The 21,953-nt window shown below is 33.4% G+C and overlaps 2 protein-coding genes across 3 annotated transcripts; one reads left to right on the forward strand and one right to left on the reverse strand.

Annotated features, from left to right (window-relative positions):
* Nucleotides 1-17: 17 nt before the first annotated feature.
* On the reverse strand, nt 18-12,873 carry LOC125859273 (signal peptide peptidase-like 1). The gene is made up of 4 exons (XM_049538973.1): nt 12,680-12,873; nt 11,118-12,153; nt 9,257-9,475; nt 18-356 (listed from the first exon to the last, which is right to left on the reverse strand). Exons 2-4 carry the CDS (start codon nt 11,913-11,915, stop codon nt 240-242), a joined length of 1,134 nt encoding a protein of 377 aa, XP_049394930.1. The 5' UTR covers nt 11,916-12,153; nt 12,680-12,873; the 3' UTR covers nt 18-239.
* Nucleotides 12,874-20,002: 7,129 nt separating this feature from the next.
* On the forward strand, nt 20,003-21,953 carry LOC125860678 (dehydrodolichyl diphosphate synthase CPT3). 2 transcript variants are annotated; one of them, XM_049540684.1, is made up of 2 exons: nt 20,003-20,158; nt 20,732-21,953. In XM_049540684.1, exon 2 carries the CDS (start codon nt 20,774-20,776, stop codon nt 21,644-21,646), a length of 873 nt encoding a protein of 290 aa, XP_049396641.1. In that variant the 5' UTR covers nt 20,003-20,158; nt 20,732-20,773; the 3' UTR covers nt 21,647-21,953. The 2 variants fall into 2 exon arrangements, with proteins under 2 accessions (XP_049396641.1, XP_049396642.1); XM_049540685.1 differs by having other exon boundaries at nt 20,003-20,155; nt 20,730-21,953.

The following is a 21,953-nucleotide window of genomic DNA, read 5'->3' on the forward strand; positions in this document are numbered from 1 at the left end:
GGGAAATGGGAGGAATAAAGACAATTCAACTCCAATAATAGAAATATTAGCGTTTGTAATTGCAACACAAGTCTGAGGCTCGTCGCTGTCTCAAGATTGACAACCTCGTAAATATACGTAAGACATAGGTCCAACAAAAATTGTAAATATCCAACAGATGGGACTGAATTATACTAAGTAAATTTACAGGTTTGGATGTGCCCTCCCTAGATGTAGCTTTATGGGAAGAACGCAAGAGCTCAGACGTCAGTAAAACGAGTTTTCTCATTTATGTTTGACGGTGATCCTTCCCACAGCTCCGCTAGCTCCTTTCTCATCCATGAAATGACAATTATCGGCCCCAAAGTTGATGGTACCTATTTTAGCCAAATATATGAAGTAAATGAGCTTAAGACCAAATTGGATCATGCTTGTTATGGAAGCTGAACTTCTTAAACCAGCATAAGAGGATAATCTCAAGAAGATTTTTTTTTTTTAACGAGATAATCTCAAGAAGTTTTTACAAAAGACAGTAGTAAACTACTAAAAATTTGTTACAAGTTCTAGTCGCATTTAGTTATTTTTTCATTTCTGGAGTTTTAGAGTAAAAATTAGTCACCGTCTAGTAAAATTAATATGTGAACAATGAACTGAGTTTACAAACATTTTAAAAATAGGGTGTGAATTGATGTAGGAAATGCACAACAGATTAATCTGTTCATGCAAGCATGAAATATCACTCAAGTCTTAGAGTGGCTCATGCACATCCTGAATAACTAGCACTCCCTGGGGACTGGACAATAAACACCAACCCAGTATCTCTTTAAGATATCATATGTGCAATGCAAACTCTTCCTTTAGAACGCACTAGATCAAATATTAGGTAGCATGTAAGAGTCTCACATTCACACTGGTTGGACACCACCTCGATGCTTTTGAATTTGATAAGGAAAAAGAAAACAAATTTGCAGAGATATAAACCATTGATCTAAATGCACATTTAGGTAGACCTCCATAGGCACCATCTTAAGAACTTACTAGCATGCAATGTTTAAACCCAAGCTAAGCAATTTAACATTAGCAGTTAAAAATCAAAGTGAGAATACACATCACTTAACCACAGTTAACTGATAATTATAAATGTGTGTCTTAAAGACACTGTCTAGCATTTATTAGTTTAGGGTAAACACCGGGTGCGGGTAAGTTTCTACCCATATATACAACACTATGAGATTGAAGATTAAAAAGAAGATAAGAAAAGCCTCTAAAATTATACAGAGGGAAGTTGTCACTTAAACACCTATACAATGTGTAGAAAGTATACAGACTTGGATAAAAACAAAACATAATAGAAACCTAGGAATCAAGGATCCATGTAAGAGATGGTCCTAATTTGTTAGTATAAGGTTTGGTTGTTACATCTACCTTAAGTCATGTGTATGCTAGTGGTCTTTTTAGTTTGATTAGAGATTTGTAGGATTGTGTCCCCATTTCTTCTTAGTGGTGGATCGATTACATCAATCTTGAGTAGTTGACTTGGTAGTATAGGACATGTTGGAAGATTTAATTATTTTGAATATGGTAAACTTCAACATCATATTGGGTATGAATTGGTTTTTTTCGTATTATGTAGTTCTAAACAATTGTTTTAGTTTTTAAATTTGTTTTGTATTCATAAATGTTCTTGTACTGGTGTCACCAAGTCTTGAGGTAGTTTTGACTTTGACTTATTTATTCCACTTTTATAAGAGTTAATTGTTTATTTTATATAAATTTTGCATTAGTTAAATTGTTAATTAGTTAATAAAGAAATAGGGTTCGCCTACGCACCGAGATATTGGCCCATGACCATGCTTACTTCATATTCAAGAGCAAGCATCCTGGCTAACTTGGCTACATTTATGCACTTACAACACTCGACAACGATTATGTGATTAACCAAGTCTGTATTGCGCCTTCCCTCCCTGAGCCATCGCTTAATGTCATTTTTCCCCTTCCTTGAAAGGGTAAGACACATGTACTTGGTTCGCTCTATTTCTTTATCTTCCCATGAATCGTATGTTTGTAACAATAGGGACGGAATTTTTCTCCATCGTTGTTATGTAAGAGGAAAAGAGCAAAAAGTTTACTTTTAGGTAGTGGCCTAAGCTCTAAGAAGTGAACATCATGTTACTCAGACTAAATGCTTAACACATGCAAGTCGAACCTTGGTTTTTGGAGTTCGAAAGAGAAGGGGAAAAAGCAGGGTAAAGGAATTGGTCAACGCCGTAATATGTTCTCCACCACCACCACAACCACCGACTCCTCCAACCGTAGGACGTTTTCTTCTCTGCCCTCTCCTCTCCAAAGGCCAAGGGAGAGGCTGCATCCATTTCCTTCGATAGCTCTTTTGGTTTCCCAAGGATAGCGGTAGCTGGGATAGTGGATGCCCTCATGTCCCAATGGGATTTTTGGATCGTGACAACACTGAGTTTTGGAGAATATCCAGTTTTAGAGAAACCTACTATGTCTTTGAAAAAAATCATTTTGTATCTGAACGACATGATCAAATTTGAGTCGAACAGATATCAAGGATTCATATAACCAACCCAAACTAGTTAGATAAGTTAAAGCATGTATACCTTGATCTAATGGATACCAAATGACCAACACATCTTTACCATGAATTTGAAGGACGGATATGTCACTATGTGTAGATATACCGACGGTTTTGACCGATGAAGAATGTCTTTTAAAAAAAGTAAGCAAATATAAAGTGTTGCCTTACACCTAATTTTATAAATAAAAAGAAGTAATCATACATTTAAGAGTAAACCTAATCATAACCAAATAGACTTCAACTATTGTTTCCAGTAGTCAAAAATCAGTGGAGATATAAGCGGGATTGTAAAAGATTTGTGGGCAAATAGGAAGGTGAAATATGCACAACTAGAGGCACGGGGGACAAGAGGTGGTATCATTATCATGTGGGATAGTAGTATCTGGGAGGGAGAAGTATGTGAAGTAGGGGCTTACAACATCACTTGTAAGTTCACAGGGAAAGCACAAGATTTGGGATGGCATTTTTCAGGTGTCTATGCCCCAAATAGTAGAGAAGAAAGAGAAGAAGTATGGGGAGAGCTGGGGCAGTGAGGGGTCTATTAATGGACCTTGGGTGGTGGCTGGGGACTTTAATGTAGTGAGATTCCCTTCTGAGAAGAAAAACTGCAACAGATTCAACAAGGAGATGGAAGAATTTTCTGAATTTATAGAGGACATGGAACTGCAAGACTTACCTCTTGTAGGTGGCAGCAGATTCACATGGAGGAAAGGGGATGGATATGATATTGCAGCAAGATTAGATAGATTCCTGATATCTGAGGAATGGGAAGTAGCTTTTAGAAAGATCAAACAATCAATCTTACCTAGAGTAACTTCCGACCATAATCCATTGTTGTTGGAATGTGGTAATTGGAGAGATCAACCTCTAATTTTAAGTTTGAGAATTGGAGGCTGCAAACTAAAGACTTTAAAGAAAGAGTTAAAGAATGGTGGAACTCTGCAATTTATGTGGGAAAACCAGATCATATTTTAGCTTGCAAGCTAAAGTTACTGAAAGTCAAGTTGAAAGAATGGAGTAAAACAGTACATGGCAACCTAGGTATGCAAAAACAGAGCATCCTTAACCAACTGGCTGAACTGGACCAGATACAAGATCAGAGAATCCTATCAGATGATGAGTCCTATTTAAGAGCAGTATTGACAGTGGAGTTTGAAGAAAATGCCAAGAGAGAGGAAGTGGCTTGGAGGCAAAGATCTAGGGCATTGTGGCTCAAAGAAGGGGACATGAATACAAAGTTCTTCCATAGAACTGCTAATTGTCACAAGAGGTATAACAACATTGATAAACTGATCATAAATGGGTCCAGTGTGACTGAACCAGCTGAGATCAGAGATGAAGTTACTACATTCTACCAAAAACTTTACAATGAGACAGAATTCTGGAGACCTCAGTTCAACCCTAGAGGTCAAGCCAGGATAGATGAAGAAGATAATGCAGCTCTGCAAGCCTAATTTGAAGAGCAGGAGATTAAAAACTGTGTGTTCTCATGTGCAGGGGATAAGGCACCAGGCCCTGATGGTTTCACAATGGCCTTTTTCAAACAGTGCTGGGAAGAGATAAAACAGGAAGTGGTAGGTGCCATCCAGAACTTTCATGACCAGGGCTACTTTGAAAAAAGTTTCAATGCCACTTTCATAGCCCTGATCCCCAAGAAGGTTGGAGCATCTGAATTGAAAGATTTCAAGTCAATTAGCTTGATTGGGAGTATCTACAAAATCATATCAAAGATTTTAACAGAGAGACTCAAGAAAGTTATGTCAAAACAAGTGGATGAACAACAAATGACATTCATAAAGGGCAGGCAAATTATGGATGCAATACTGGTGGCTAATAAATGTGTGGACATGAGATACAGATCCAAAGCTCCAGGAATTCTATGCAAGCTAGACATAGAAAAGGCTTATGATCATTTGAATTGGGAACATATGTGGAGAACATTAAAGAGGATGGGGTTTGGCAACACATAGATAAAATGGATGAGGTTCTGCATAACTACAGTAAAGTTTTCAGTTTTGATAAATGGCTCGCCAACTGGCTTCTTTTCCTCTGAGAGAGGGTTGAGACAAGGAGACCCCCTGTCTCCTTTTCTCTTCATTTTGGCCATGGAAGGTTTAAGTGACATGCTAAAGAGTGCTCAGGTGAATAACAGAATCAGGGGCTTCACTGTGAATGAAGGAAACTCTTTGGGAGTGTCTATTTCCCATTTACAATATGCTGATGACACCTTGGTATTTTGTGAAGCAGAGAAGGAACAACTAAAACACCTAAGGGTTATCTTCATCCTATTTGAAGCAGTTTCTGGACTTCATATAAATTGGGAAAAGAGTTTTATCTATCCTGTGAATGAAGTTCCAGAAATCAGTACTTTGGCAAACATTTTAGGTGGTAAGATAGGAGAGCTTCCCACCACCTATCTTGGAATGCCATTGGGAGCTAAGAGTAAGTCCATGAACATATGGAACTCTGTGGTGGAAAGGTGTGAAAAGAAGCTAGTTAACTGGAGAAGTCAATATTTATCTTTAGGTGGCAGAGTCACACTGATCAATAGTGTTCTTGATGCCATGCCAACTTACATGATGTCCCTTTTCCCCATTCATGGAAAGATCATCAAAAAGTTGGATGCTATCAGGAGAAACTTTCTTTGGCAAGGTCAGTGAAGGGGAGAAGAAACACCATTTGATTAAGTGGGAGGTTGTCATGACATCCAAAAAAGAGGGAGGTTTAGGAATTAAGAATCTGAAAGCACAAAACAAGAGCCTTCTGTTAAAATGGCTATGGAGACTGGCAGCAGATGAGCAGGGCGTATGGAAGAAAATCATCATTGCAAGATATGGTAGGGAAGGACCATGGACTACTCAGGCAGTTAAAACTCCTTATGAAAGGGGACTATGGAGGACTATCAGAAATCAGTGGCCAAAAATGTGGGGCAATTCTGTGATCAAAGTGGGTAATAACAGAAAGACCATGTTCTGGAATGATATATGGGTGAAGCAAACACCTCTGAGGCAACAGTTTCCAGACATTTACAATCTCAATCAACAGAAGCTAGCTACTATCTCAGAGGTCAAAAATGCACAAGGTTGGAATCTGTCCTTCAGAAGACTCCTCAATGACTGGGAAGTGGAAAGAATCAGTTCTACAATACCTTAGAACAAGCTAAGAGTCTCAAGTTTGAGGAAGACAAACTGTTATAGAGTTTGGACAAAGATGGCAAGTTCAGGGTGAAAGCAGCCTACAAGATGCTGAATATCTCAACAGAAACCAAGGAATGGTGGCCATGGAAGATGATCTGGAAAGGGAAGATACCTCATAAAGTGGCCTGTTTTACTTGGCTAGTTGCAAGTCAAGCAGTTCTGACCCAGGACAACCTTATGAAAAGGGGCAGACAATTATGCTCCAGAATTTGTGAAGCTGAAATAGAGACAGTAAATCATCTTTTTCAACATTGTAAAGTCACTGGAAAATTATGGCAATGGTTCATTAATCTGAGGGGTATTGGATGGGCCATGCCAAGGCATACTTCAGAAGTACTAGCATGCTGGAATAGAGATGGAAATCAGTCAGAACACAAGGAGAGATGGAAATCAGTCAAAACACAAGGAGAGATGGAAGATTGTCCCTGCTTGCATCTGGTGGACAATCTGGAAGGAGAGAAACCAGAGATGTTTTGAGAACAGGAGCATTCCCTTCCAAAGTATAAAGATGAACTGTTTAGTAATATTTTACTTTTGGTGTATCCATTCTATATCGAAGGATATAGGGGAAATTACCCTATTTTTAGACAGTTTATAAGGGATATAGGAGATAGATTTTGTTTTGGGTTGTCCTTTCATACTTTTGATGTAACTATGTAGGAGCACGCTATTGGTGTACTCCTTTTGTTTATAATACCAGTTAACTTTCTCAAAAAAAAGACTCCAAACTTACCTAAAAGTCACGAAGGTCTTAGCGTCAGGAAATGACAACTTGCATTAACAAAGGACTATGTGTCTAAAGACCTAGGAACTTGACCAAAAGTATTATAGGAAACTACCAACAACATAAGAAGGTGAAGCATTTAAAGAGTATCAAAAAAAATAATTAAAAGGCCACGAAAACATTTGGTAAAACCTAAGGTTAAGGCTTAGTCAACTTGTACCATTAGAGACCCAAGAATGAGAGAGGGAAATATATCAACTAGCAGAGAGAGAAGAGAGTTGAACAATTGAACCGAGTATATTAAACACGATGTCTAACAAGGTCTAACGGGAGATGGTAAGATCAAAGGACTTGAATGTGCTACTCAATAAATCATTCATCACAAGTAAGAGAATAGTTTTATAAATCTTAATATATCAGTGGTAGATGGAAACCTCACATAACATAGTTAGGTTTGACAGAGTAAAAGATGTTATTAGAATATGAGAATAAGAAACCTATGGTCCATGATATCCCTATGGAGATATGGAAGTAATTGGAAAAGTAGGAGGAATATGACTAACAAACTATTTGAAGTTATGTAAGTAGTGAAAAGATGTCAAATAAGTAGACAAAGAATACCTTATAAAGTTCTAACATATATAAACAAAGAAACTAATTGAAAGTTGTGCAGAACTCTATGAACTTAAGGGGTCGTTTGGTAGGATGAATTAGAAAAAATAATGCATGCATTAGCTTTGTATACTACTAATATTTTGTTTGGCATACTTTTTCAATCTATGTATAACTAATGCACGCTCTATTTGGTATTATGTTATGAATAACTAATACATGAAAAATCATAATATTAGCAATGCAAGAGATTTTAATGCATGCATTAGCATAGTTAAAGACACAATTGTTTCTCAAAACTTTTTCCTACATCCTATCCATTGTATTTGTGGTGTAAACAATTATTTTATTTTAGAAATTATACAATGCATGTTATTTTTAATACATCAAAAACCAAACATTGCATAAGAATTAATCACACCATAACTAATACCAACATTACTAATACACCATATTCAACACTATTCTTATATACCCTACCAAACAACCCCTTGAACATATGAATCGTAAGATTGAAACATTGGAAAAGATTGAAAGTCTAAAGTTAGGTATATTACTTTGTAATAGCGAAGCAACTTGATTTTATGCCAAGTATATCAACACAACAACTATATTTTTGCTAGGAAGATATATGAAAGTTGACCGGAAAAGAAAAAAGAATCTCCACATCATTTATTGACCAAGCGATAACATATGATAAAGACTATTAAACAGTGTTGTAAAAAGTTCTATAGCTAGTGCACAGGCAAAACAAAATTCTATTATATATAAATCCATAAAGGAACACGTGTGAAAGAGCAATCACATATGTGGGAATAATGCCCTAAATATAAAAGTATTTCCACTAAACGTGGGTTTATACCAGAGATGAGCTGATACGCATTTACTCTTGTACAAATGAACCAACCAACAATATAAAGAATGATGTTCCATGATGTACACTATTTGCTGGTGATATTGAGTCAAACGATGAAACTATCAAGGGAGTTAACTAAATGGTGGAAATATAGAGAGACACTCAAGAGACCAAGGACTTTAGGATAGGTAGTAGTGCAACAAATATATGCGCTACAAAACTTGGCTCTAATGAGGAGAATGAAAATGATATGAGATCAGTGGAACTGCAGTGCCTAAAAGTTGATGATAACTATGATATCTAAGCTCAGACTTTTACGAGAATGGCATGACAATGAAGATGCAATACATAGAATTAAAATATGATGATTTAAATGGAAGACTGTTATGAAAGTGTTATGCAGTAGAAAGATACCTTTTTTTTTGAAACTGTAGAAAGATACCTTACAAAGAGAAAGGCAAATTGTACATATTAGTTATGAGACTAGAATGACTTATGGGAGTGAATTGTGAATGTTGAGGCTCATCATTTACCCACGATATGAATGTCATAGAAATGTGGATGCCAAACTAGATGTTCTGGCATATAGTTAGACAATATTAGAAATGGCCACATCCGACAAAGGGTGTAGGTAGCACATGTATAGGATAAAATAAGAGAAAGGCTTGCATTATCAACAAAAAGAAGAAGAAAAAGGCCTTGAGATAATTTGGTATGTCCCACCTCCCAATGAACCCTCAGTAGATGCGACGATATGATGACTAAAGTGATTAAAAGAAAGGGATGGGTAGACCTAAACAGATGGAGAGAATTTTTCTTGATATACCTATACTATCCCGGAATCAATGCGGACATAGCTAAGAACCCAAAGGGTAGCGGCTGCGGGTTTCCCTTGTCATCAAAAAAAAAAAATCAATGCAGACATAGCTAAGAACATAATAAGATGGAAGAAAAGGTCCCATCTAGGTGATACCAACTAGTTTGGATAAGCCTTTGTTATTGCTTATACTCATATCGGCTTGGCAAGCGACGGGTCACGAGAGTCTTCTTATTATGATCAGATACATGTAGGGTCGTTTACAACAAGTATGAAACTAAGAAAATCTCTAGTTTTTAAAATAATTACTTCATATCACGAAATGGTGTGCCTTTATTTCTCAGTCCAACACTAACACACCCGTAGGGACCATGGTTTTGTGTACTTAGCAGGCTCTTCAAAACCCACAAATAAAGAAGACTTGCAGCAGTAATTGGGAAGGGGTGTTGAGCTTCATGCAAAAATAACATACCAAGTATAGAAGTGCTGGTTGTGGCGAGTGAGTCAAAATACCAGCTGCTAAGGCAGTAACCAGTCCAAGGGAATATCCTGCTAGCGCATACCATATGTAAAACCCCTTTGGAGATGATATCTCCTCCTTTGGAGGCGGTATATCCATGATGTTTTCAGAGTCCTTGCTCTTTCTATGGTCAAAACAGAGAACCAATGCTAAAAGCATCGAAGGAATAGCCTGAAAACACATAAAACAATGAAAGCTTAGTCCACGTCAAACTATTTAGCGGATTTATGGAAGTATCGCATCGTGAAGGACTAATCACAAACAAGAGAATCTGTGGAGATCTTTACTGTATTCACTTAACACTCAATAAATGGAAATACATATCAGGATTCATGTGTATATGCATTATGCAGTTAGCCATAGATACTTAACATTGAACATTAGAGACTTATCTTTGGAACAATTGCCGACAGAATCACACAAAATTTCAAAAATTGGGAAAAAGAAAAGTTTTTTAGGGTTTTTCCATGTTAAGCATGGTTCACTTTTTGCTCACCGTCAGTATAAAGTGTCTTTGCACAAACACAATTATTACCAGATAAACCTGCAATATGTGTTTGGTGGTGAAGGTTCCATGGAAAAAGTAGGATTAGGGAGAAAATTTTGTATTGATCTTATCCTAAGTTATATGACAGAATTTTCACTTGGGGGTGATAATAACTATATAACTTTCACAATTTAAAAATTAATTACTTACTCAGATTTAAAACTTCCATATGACATACTCGTTACTAGATCAAATTTACAAACTTCTACCTTCATACTTTTCATTACTAGAAAATGTAACATATAAGCCTAATTAATCGATCAAACTATGTCAACATTAAATGTATATCATAGACCATAGGAAAAAGTGAGTATTTTCTTTTTTGATACATTCTTTCTTCTGTATCCTTTCAGAACCCTTCCGGGAACTTGTGAAATAACATATATATGGCATTTGCATATATTACCTAATCAAACAATGCATTTGCATAAAAAAAACAGCAAAAACTGTCTTGAGGTCCTTTATTGATCCAACCCAAAATAATAAACAGAAAAGCAAAAGAAATAGGGAAGAGTACAGAAATTCATTTACTAATTAATAATAACCAAGAAAACAAGAAAAGATAGAGACTATGAGGAAGAAGGTAAATATAACCAACAACACTAAGAAATGGGTCCAAATTTGCCACCTCAAAGCCGTGATGAAAGCCCTACCAGAAACACAGATCATCAATCATGATCTCTTGTTTACGCCCAAAAGATCCACTTAACTAACAGAAAAATATATGAAATTCCCAGTGCCTACGCAGCTACCAATCATATGCATCTCACTTCCTTGATAAGCCTTTGGGTAAGCACAATATCCCATAGCTTACCCTAACATGAAAAAGATCCATCTGTTCATCATACAAGCCAACACATCTAGAATTTCTGTAACTGCAATGCATGGTTTGACTACTCACAATTGTCTTCTCTTCCCTTCTACTTTAATACTACATTCTTGAGAGAGTGAAAAAGAGCTATTACTGTCAGAATATGAAACCTAGTGCCTATATATGGTTCAATTACACACAACTGCTGATATCCTTTAACATAGATTTTACAGGAATTCCAAACATCATTATTTATTTATTTTTATGACAAGGGAAACCCGCAGCCGCTACCCTTTGGGTGCGCACAGGGTAAAAACCCCGCTCCTATGCAGTAGCTCGCAAACCACACAGGAGAGGTAACATGCACTAGGCAAGCACGGTGCTAACAAAAAGAGTATAAAAGGAGACATTCGTAGACCATTTTACTTATTTCACAAATAGGAAAATATATTTACCATGTCACCAAGACCCAGCATCATGAAATCAACAGCAGCATATCCAGGCACTACACCACCCAGTAAATTTCTGGGGAACACAATCTTGACAGGCAACTCGAGTTTTTTGGTTATCAACTGCAATCCAGGAAGGCTCAATCTATTCGCCACTATGTGTACAGGATTGGATGATTGCTGGGTTGCTACAGACACCATGACATTTGCGCCAAAGAATCTCTCGGAATAGAAAACCCAGAATATATCATATACAAACAAGCAGCCAAGGAGCATTGCACAAACCTTAATGTTAGGAAGGCGAACATGGCTCACAAAAGCAATACAAAGAGAGATGCCCAGCAAATTATTCAGTATCCAATGCCCAGAGACAAGCCATGCTATAACCGTGCCAATGCATAGCAACGTCAAAAGGACTTGGATCCTAGTAAATGGCTTCGAACAACATCGAGATACAAAAGGGTCAGCTAAGCCAAACCGGGACTTGATTTGGGCAATATAAGGGAATAGGCAAAAGTAAAGAGATGATGCTGAGGCAACTGCAGTAAACACAGTGAGGATCTGTGAGACAGAAGAGAACAAATAGAACATCATAAGCAAGCTGCAAGAGCTCACTACCGGGATCATAAGAGCCTGAGACCTGTCTAAGGTAATTGATGCTTCAGACCAATCACGATTTCTCTCCATTTCTTTGCCATAGTTTAAAGCCCGGAACGCAGATGCAAATGACACAGCTATGGCAGTCAGAATAAGAGCGATGGGTGCTGGTTCAAGCAAATACACTAACTTCCATAAAGACTCCATTCTAACAAAGTTGTACACTTTTCCTAGTGCTGCCTATAAACACTTCCTTTCAGAAGTATAATAAGGTTAAAAATCAAACACCGCTTCTTATTTCATAAACTCCCAGATTTTGCTTTTCGAAAGATGCTTAAGGTCTCCAAACACCTCGTTCACCTACTGTTTTCTCTACTTCTTTTCCTTCCACTATATAGAAGTTGCTCCTTTACCTTGACCAATCGTCACTGCAATTCAAATAAACCTGAAATAACAAAGAACTAAACTGATGAATTTTTTTTGGTAGTAATAATTCACACATACTCTTTACCTTGATCAATCAACAACAACAACATACCCAGCGACCAGCGTAATCCCACAAAGTGGAGTCTAGGGAGGGTAGAGTTTACACAAACCTTACCCCTTCCTCAAAGGTTGAGAGGCTTGAGAAAAAAAAAAGCAACTGAAGTACAAGAAACAGCATCTAATTTACATTGATCAATCGTCCTTCAATTTTTATTTTTATTTTATGAAAATGCTTATTCATGTAGCTTCATCAACAAGATGAAATTAACTTTATCTAATAACAAGCAATCGGTACCGACAACTCCACGTTCCATTACATCGACAAAGCCGTATTCTACCCAATCAACTAAAGGCGAAGAACACTCAACAACAAACGATCTCGATGATGATGATAACGAAAATGAATGAATTATATCACACGAAAATATGCAAATTGGGGGTTTTTTAACAGTGAATTTACGAGATCTTTCTAATGTTGGACTTACTTGATGAACTTGCCGGAACTCGTCTTTGTCCCACGCCTCGACGATTGTTTATCGAACGTTTCAACAGAGAAGAGAAGACAATTGTGATCTCTGGAGATTCAGTGTATCAGTGGGAGTTGCTATAGTGAATGAAAGAGAATATCGCCCCCATTTTGTTTTTGTGTTGGTAACAAATTACGTAAGTATTAAGGAGCGTTTGGGAATTGGGAATGAATTTTTTTTGCTTGAGATCAATTTTGAAAAGAACTTTTTCCTATAAAATTTTCAATAAAGTTTTTTGTTTAAGAATTTAAAAAAAAAATAACGATAACAATATTTTCACGTTAAAACACTCATAAAAAATATAAAAATAATTTTAATTATTTTCATAGGTAAACATAATTCTAGTTTTCAGGTATTGTTTTTTTTACTTTAAAAATGAAATTATTTTTCCTATTTTTTAATGAAACATAGTTAAAAGGCCAACTAAATTTAATGTTTTTGTCTCATATTAATTTTAAGATGGATTATTAAAAGGTAGAAATTTAAAATGAAATTATTTTAAGGGTGAAATTTTTTTAAATTGAATTATTTGAATAATAACAACAATAGAACAAGATCTTTCACTAAGAAAAAATAAAATACATGAAAAACTTTAGAAAAAAAAATCAATATATATACACACACATTATTATTTGTTTTTTCTATTTTTTAATGCATGCAAAACACTTATTAGCTATTAAAACTTTAGACATTGTTAACATGTGATCAATCATATATGAAAGCAATTGAAAGGATGTTAAGTGAATTTGATACATTTGTTATTATATTGACAAGTTGATTATTGAAGTTTGTTCGAGACATAGAAATTTATGTTTCAAATTTAAATTTAGTTGGAGTAGATTTGAGTTCTAAAATTTTAAAAATAAAATTATTTTTGCCAATAACTTGGAAATTCACACATCTAAAACTATATCAATCAATTTTTACATTTAGTTCAGTAATTCTATCATATAAAGTCACTTAAGTGCATATTTGAAAAATAAAAATAGTGTTAAATAGATTTGTTAGATTTATAGTGTTTTACGATAAATTGGATTATATTTTGTTCTTCATGATATGTGAAATTTATATTTCAAATTAAAGTTTATTTAGAGGATATTTGAGTGCTCAATCATTTGTCGAATTGTTGAGATTCAAAATATAAATTATTATTTTTTGTCTAGACACATATATATGAAGTTTCGTTTTACATGTATTCTAGTCAAGTATGAATAAAATACAATCACACATGAAAAAATATTCAGACACATATGACAAGAAATTTAATCAATTTTCACATATATCTTCGTAAAAATGGTCAATACATTTATAAATCATACTAAATATCTTACGAAAACTTTTGATGTTTGACTTTTACAGTTCAACATTTTTATGTCATCATACGCAAATGTCTGAAGTCATTGAATTTAAACCTATTATTTAACTTCTTTTTTCAAAACTAATCAAATTAATTTAAAAAATACAGAGCAATTATTAGTTAAGCAGCAACCCCCTTCCAAAAAAAATGAACTTCTCCTACCACATTGATAAAAAAAAATTATGACCTTCCAATTTTGGATTGAATATCTGAAGGGTCATTTGATTTGATAGATAAAAACAAATAATTTTGAAATAAATTTTTAGTACCTTTTAATTTTTTGTTTAGTTATAAAGTCAATGATAATTTATTCTAAGATTAATAATTAGTACTGGGATACGTTATTTTTATTTGTGGGTGAAATAGCAATACTAAAATGACTTATCATGAGATAACATATACTCCCTCCATTTACTTTTACTTGTCACTTGTTCCTAAAATAAATTTTCATTTTTACTTGTCACTGTTTGACATATCAAGAAAAAACAATTATTTTTTTCTATTCTACCCCTATCATTCAATATTATTCTCCATATAATTTTTCAAAATTCAATACTAAACATTAATTAGTAGAGGTAGTATGATAAAATACTTATATCAATATTTTTTTTTAATGGGTGTGTCAAGTCAAACAGTGACAAGTAAAAATGAAGGGAGGGAGTATAAAATAACAAAAACACTCCTTCCTATCTCCGATAAGTCTTGGCAATGGGACCGGAACCTACCGGAATCGAATCGGAACCGGCGTCGTCCCCAAGGAAACCAACCGGAACCAGTATCGATATATCCGGTATTCTTGGTCCTTACAATCCCGGACCGGTACATATCGGGACCGGATCGGTATCCAGATTTCAACAGCTATTTTTTTAAAAAAAAAAAAACTAATTAATTATTAATTAAAGTCTAACTTAAAATTAAAAAAATTAAAATATTTCTTTTTAAAACTCTAACTTAAAATTGAAATATTTCAAAATATATAACTTAAAGACTTAAGTTTTTTTTTAAAATAAGATTTAAACTCTTACATTTTTTGACTCATGAAAAGAGGAAAGGCAGAAGCGTCGGCTAGTCAGTCACGGACTACTTGACTTCCTTATGATGATTCAGTGTTAATGACCTCATTCAATCTTTTTTTTAGCCTTAAAATTTAAATTTCAAACTTTAAAAGTTTAAAAAATTAAATTTTACATCAAACTTTCAATTTTCAAATTTTTAAAATTTCAAATTATAACTTAAGTTTGAACTTTGAAACATTTGAAAATTGAAATATAATAAAAAGACTTGTATTAAATTGAAGACAATAATAAAAAAAAATTAAGACAAATAGCCTATAATTTTATTAATAAAAATTAAATAGTACAATTTGTGTTACAAATATTAGTATAGGACCTAATCTACGCAACCACCTTCTAGGAAATGTTTTGTTTGAATTAGACCTCGAATTATCGTACTAATATTTGAAGCTCTTATAAAAGTCTTGTCTTAAATCATTTAACATTTCTGTAGTAACATGATCTGGAATTTGTTGATCGACTAGTTCTTCCAATGCATCAATGTTGTCGTCACTACAATCCTACAACATTTCATCTACTTCACTTTCAAATTGAGTAGGTAAAGCTGGATGCCCATTATTCCTTCTTTCGGCATTAATCCAATCTCTAAATAATACCGATATCTCCAAACTGTCTGATGCTAATGAATGTCTATGCTCTCCAATTTGAAATCTTGTTGCATTAAATGCGCCCTCCGAAGCTACTAAAGATGCTTGAATAGCTAGCACATATCGCGCCATTGATTGAAGTTTTGAAAATTCCTTGTCGCGATTCTTCCACCAATCTAAAAGGTCATGTATACCTTATGCATCCTTAATAGTTTTCGTTCCCTGATTAAGATATTCATCAAAATTATTATTTTCATTAGTAGTAGGACCAAAATAACTTTCTAGCATATCATCAATGTTATCTTCATCATATCTACACTTAGAAGTTTCAAGTTCTTCACTACGTACTACATCATTTATTCTACGAGAATTATACAAGTCATACAATTTTCTTGCTTCAATTTTTATACTATATTTAATTATTGGCAAATTAGGTGTTTCAAAATCTTGAATATATAAATTTAGATATTTTTTTCAACCATTCGTGATGCACCTAATTCTATGTAAGTTGGATTTAATAAACAAGCGGTTAAATAAATTTGAGGAATAGAAAAAAAAAAATTGAAAATTTTCAATTATGGAATTAACAGAAACTTCAAACCTTAAATTATTTTTGAATTTATAAAATTTACTAGAAATAAAATATTTGATAAAACTGAGCAAATAGTTGGATATTAAAGTCTAGAAATTTATTTTGTAGCTAAATAAAAAATGTTTAAAAAGTCTATGAATTCTTTTACGTCATTTCAATCATTATCAGCAAGTCTATAGTCCATATTTGAATTAGGGATAAGGGTCTGAAAAATACCTCAACTTTGGTCGAATTTATTGTTGCGATACTAAACTTTCACGAAGACCTATTACCTCCCTAGACTATTTAATACCGTATTTCTTACCCCTGAACTATTTAATAGTGTATTTTAAAGGTACATATGTGCCCACGTAGACACATTACTATTTATAATTTTGCATTATTTTTTATGTCCACATGGGCAAATATATATGTTTAAAATACGGTATTAAATAGTCGAGGGAGGTAATAGGTCTTCATGAAAGTTTAGTATCGCAACAACAAATTCGACCAAAGTTGGGATATTTTTCAAACTCTTATCCCTTTGAATTATGAGCATTCTAAATCCTTTGTAAAGGTTTTCAATATTCGTAAGTGACTTGAAACATTTCAAATAAAGAATTTCATCTAGTAGACACTAATTTTGGAATTTTTCTTGGGGGAAGATTAGATTCACGATAACGATTTTCATGCCTAACATTTAAAAATAAAATGACAAGCAGTTTCACATTTTATGTAACCATTATTATAGATTTTTATATAATCTCTAACAATCAAATTATATATGTGTACAACACACCAAATATGAAAACCATCAATGTAAACAGGGCAAAGTGTCGGTTTTAGTGTTTCAACAACATATGTATTATTAGAAGCATTATCTAGGGTGACACTAATTTCTTTATTATAAATTCCATAATTTTCTAAGGCATCTATAATAGTTTGAGTTATGTAACTACTGGTTTTACGCATTTCACAACATTTGTAACCTAATTTTTATTTTTTGCATAATTCTGTTTTCATCGATCCAGCGACCAGTAATAGTGAAATAATCATTATCATTAACACTACGACCCATATTATAAGTAATAGTCAATTTACAAGTATTATGATAAAATAAAGGGATAAGGGTATGAAAAATATCCCAACTTTGGTCGGATTTGTTGTTGCGATACTAAACTTTCATAAGGACCTATTACCTCCCTAGACTATTTGATACCGTATTTTTTATCCCCTGAACTATTTAATAGTGTATTTTAAAGGTATATATGTGTCCACGTGGACACATTACTATTTATAATTTTACATTATTTTTTATGTCCACGTGGGCAAATATATATGTTTAAAATACGGTATTAAATAGTCGAGGGAGGTAATAGTTCTTCATAAAAGTTTAGTATCGCAACAACAAATTTGACCAAAGTTGGGATATTTTTCAAACCCTTATCCCTTTGAATTATGAGCATTCTAAATCCTTTGTAAAGGTTTTCAATATTCATAAGCGACTTGAAACATTTCAAATAAAGAATTTCATCTAGTAGACACTAATTTTGGAATTTTTCTTGGGGGAAGATTAGATTCACGATAACGATTTTCATGCCTAACATTTAAAAATAAAATGACAAGCAGTTTCACATTTTATGTAACCATTATTATAGATTTTTATATAATCTCTAACAATCAAATTATATATGTGTGCAACACACCAAATATGAAAACCATCAATGTAAACAGGGCAAAGTGTCGGTTTTAGTGTTTCAACAACATATGTATTATTAGAAGCATTATCTAGGGTGACACTAATTTCTTTATTATAAATTCCATAATTTTCTAAGGCATCTATAATAGTTTGAGTTATGTAACTACTGGTTTTACGCATTTCACAACATTTGTAACCTAATTTTTATTTTTTGCATAATTTTGTTTTCATCGATCCAGCGACCAGTAATAGTGAAATAATCATTATCATTAACACTACGACCCATATTATAAGTAATAGTCAATTTACAAGTATTATGATAAAATAAAGGGATAAGGGTATGAAAAATATCCCAACTTTGGTCGGATTTGTTGTTGCGATACTAAACTTTCATAAGGACCTATTACCTCCCTAGACTATTTGATACCGTATTTTTTATCCCCTGAACTATTTAATAGTGTATTTTAAAGGTATATATGTGTCCACGTGGACACATTACTATTTATAATTTTGCATTATTTTTATGTCCACGTGAGCAAATATATATGTTTAAAATACGGTATTAAACAGTCTAAGGAGGTAATATGTCCTTATGAAAGTTTAGTATCGCAACAGCAAATCCGACCAAAGTTGGGGTATTTTTCATACCCTTATCCCTAAAATAAACAACGAAGATATTGAAAATGTTGACCTTGATGATAAAAATAGCCCTTTTAATTGTATTTCTTGAAAAACATCTAAAAGTTGGATTATACACAATTCGAATATAATGAATAAAATCAGGATTTTCAGCAAAACTAAAAGGCAAGCCAATAACAACAATTATTTTAGCTAATTCTTTAAGATCTCTTTCTCTACTATATATGCGATGTGTACTAGGACCACAAATATTAAAAGGGTTTAAATATGATTGGACCATATTAAAACCCTCTACTCCAATAGATACATTAGGAAGGGGAGTACCACTCTTTATAGCTTTGAGCATTAATTAATTAGTCTTTTGGTCACTTAAAAACTTGTATTTTATGTATCAATTAACTTTAATATTTTACAATACAGGAGTGTTGTGTGCTTAGTAACATAAATAATAAATAATTTTTTTATTTTAATAACCTTGAAAGTTTTCTTTTTAAGCTAAATAAGATGAAAATTTTATTTTTAAAAACATATGACACAATATGAAAATGCTCACATAAAAATATTCAAGCTAAATAAGATGAAAAATTTATTTTTAATAATGAATAATTAAAACTTGGAAAGAATATATATATATATATATATATATATATATATATATATATATATAAGGTGGAGGATATTTTTATAACTAAACAACGTATTCTTAAAAATAGTGCAATGTATATTATTTTGAATATAATAAAACAATAATTAATTAAAAAATAATTCCAACATAACCAATTCAAAATAACTTATTCCGTCGTCATTATCAAATGATACTATTGATATTTTATTTTACTAAACAATAAATAAACAAGAGTGATTGTTTTTCAATGATATCAATTGTTTCTTCATAAATTGGTTCACTAATAAGCTCATACTTTGACTTTGATAGTTATAAATTAGTATTAAGACTTTAAAAGTAACTTTAAAATACATTTTAATTATTTTAAAAAATGTTTAGATCTTTTTAATTGCATGCTTCAAATTATTACATTTGTTGCTAATAACTATAAGTTATACCTTCAAAAATATCAAAAGATTGGCTCTAAAAGATAAAGCAACATAATTTTAAATAAAATCATATAAATGGACATAATCACACACAACATTTTATTTTATTTTTGTATATACAATTACGTACATATATACTTTATTATTAAGAAAATCTTAATAACTCAAATACTCATGATTAATCCCGCACCTCACCCCTTAAACCCTACCCCTTTTTTTCTTTATTATTATTAACTTAGTAAGCTAATCAATGAAGTAAGCAATAAATAGAAATCATTATTTTTTAATGAAAAAACTAAATTAAACCCTTAATTTTGTTCTGTTTGCATTGTGGTCAAAGGAGAGATCTATCTCTAAATTACCTGTGTTAGAGGAGAGACGGGAAGGGTCTGCCGCCGACCTCTCTTTGATTCCTCAAACATCATCGGCCGCACTATTTTCTGATCACTATTCAAAAGGTACACTGCTCTTTACTTTAATGTTATTCTGTCACTAAATCTTGTGTAAATTAGTTGCTATTGTTGGGTGGTTACCTTAGTTTTGGGTTTACATTTGGCTTCTCTCTCTTAAAGATCTGAATTTGTATTCTCAAAAGGTATAGCAGTATTTCATGTTAATTTTCCTTCCTTTTTTGTTGACATGTTATTTGTCTATTGTACTGAATCTAGTTATTGCATTTCATGTGTTATTTGTCTAGCTTTTTTTTTTCGATGAAAGATAGTTGTTTTTTTGGGCAACTTCCAAACCCATTTCTAGAAAAAGGAGGAAATTAAGAAATTCCGATGAATTTAATTAAGACATAGAACAATGCAATAGACCTTCTGAAACACAGTAATCCTATTATATAACTCAAGAAACTTCCTGGTGTCATTATTCAAAATTAGCTCGTTGTGCTAATTTTATTTAGTAACTATTGTGATGCCAACTTACTTTGTGATGTTTTCTCTTGTTCTGCATTGTTTTTTTTAATGGCAGAATTTTTTTTGATTTTATTCGGTTATTTGAGACTAAATTCTGTAATGTTTGATTAGGTTGATCTTGGTGCTTGATCAAGCATTAGTTCGAGCGTAGATATGGAAGGTGTAAACGGAAAAAAAGTGGGGCATCTATTTGAAAATATTAGCAGCTTTGTTCGCCAATGTATATTTTCTGTACTTAGTGTGGGTCCTGTTCCTAGTCACATTGCTTTCATTATGGACGGAAATCGTAGATATTCTAAGAAACAGAACTTGATTGATGGGAATGGACACAGAGCTGGATTTTCAGCTCTTATCAATATGCTGAAATATTGTTACGAGCTTGGTGTAAAATACATAACAGTTTATGCCTTCAGCATTGATAACTTCAAGCGAAGGCCTGAAGAAGTTGTATCGCTAATGAAACTGATGCAGGAAAAGATTGATGAATTAACAAAAGAGGAGAGCATTGTAAACCGCCTTGGGATTAGGATTTACTTTCAAGGAAACCTTAAACTTCTGAGTGACCACGTCAGGTCAGCAGCTGAGAGGGCTATGGTAAAGACATCAGGTAATTCAAAAGCTGTATTGTCTATTTGTGTTGCCTACACATCAACAGATGAGATTGTGCATGCTGTTCAAGAATCTTGTGAAGAAAAATGGGATGAGATTAGAAAACTAGATGCAAATAATGATGGAGGCAACTTAATTAGACTCGAAGAAAATGTGAAGGACAAGGATGAGCACCAGATTGGTGTAACAGATGTTGACAGACATATGTACATGTCAGTTTGTCCTGATCCAGACATTATTATACGGACTTCTGGAGCAACTCGGTTAAGCAATTTTCTTTTGTGGCAAAGTGCACATTGTCTTCTTTATTCTCCCGCTGCACTATGGCCTGAGATTGGTTTGAGGCATTTGATTTGGGTAATTTTAGACTTTCAGAGAAACTACTTGTATTTGAAGGAAAAAAAGAAGCAGTCATGAAGTAATCAACTTTAATCCTGCTGTGATTTTGTCTTGCTGCTCCATTTGTTCAATGCAGTTCTCATCTACTGAATATGTAAGCATGAATTAGGACTGTTTTTAATGTTCTTCTTCTGTAGATATAGTCAATTAATGGTCAATTGGTGGTAGCAAAATCAAACAAGTAGTGGAAGTCTGAGTGAGCTATGTTGGATGCGCCTTGATAGCAAGCAGTGAATGAATGTATTGTACACTAAGATCTGGCCTTGGAAATTGTTGTATCAGTGAGAAGTTAATTATCATGAATCAATTGTTTTACCCTCTTGTA

This window comes from Solanum stenotomum, chromosome 3 (assembly GCF_019186545.1).
Source record: "Solanum stenotomum isolate F172 chromosome 3, ASM1918654v1, whole genome shotgun sequence".
In the NCBI taxonomy this organism is placed as follows: Eukaryota; Viridiplantae; Streptophyta; class Magnoliopsida; order Solanales; family Solanaceae; genus Solanum; species Solanum stenotomum.

Coding starts and splice junctions, on each gene's coding strand:
- LOC125860678 (XM_049540684.1), top strand. CDS start 20,774: ATGGAAGGTGTAAACGGAAAAAAAGTGGGGCATCTATTTGAAAATATT.
- LOC125859273 (XM_049538973.1), bottom strand. CDS start 11,915: ATGGAGTCTTTATGGAAGTTAGTGTATTTGCTTGAACCAGCACCCATC. Junction 9,476..11,117: donor TGCTGGGTCTTGGTGACATG/GTAAATATATTT, acceptor ATGTGTTTTCAG/GCTATTCCTTCGATGCTTTT. Junction 357..9,256: donor AACCAGCACTTCTATACTTG/GTATGTTATTTT, acceptor TGGCTAAAATAG/GTACCATCAACTTTGGGGCC.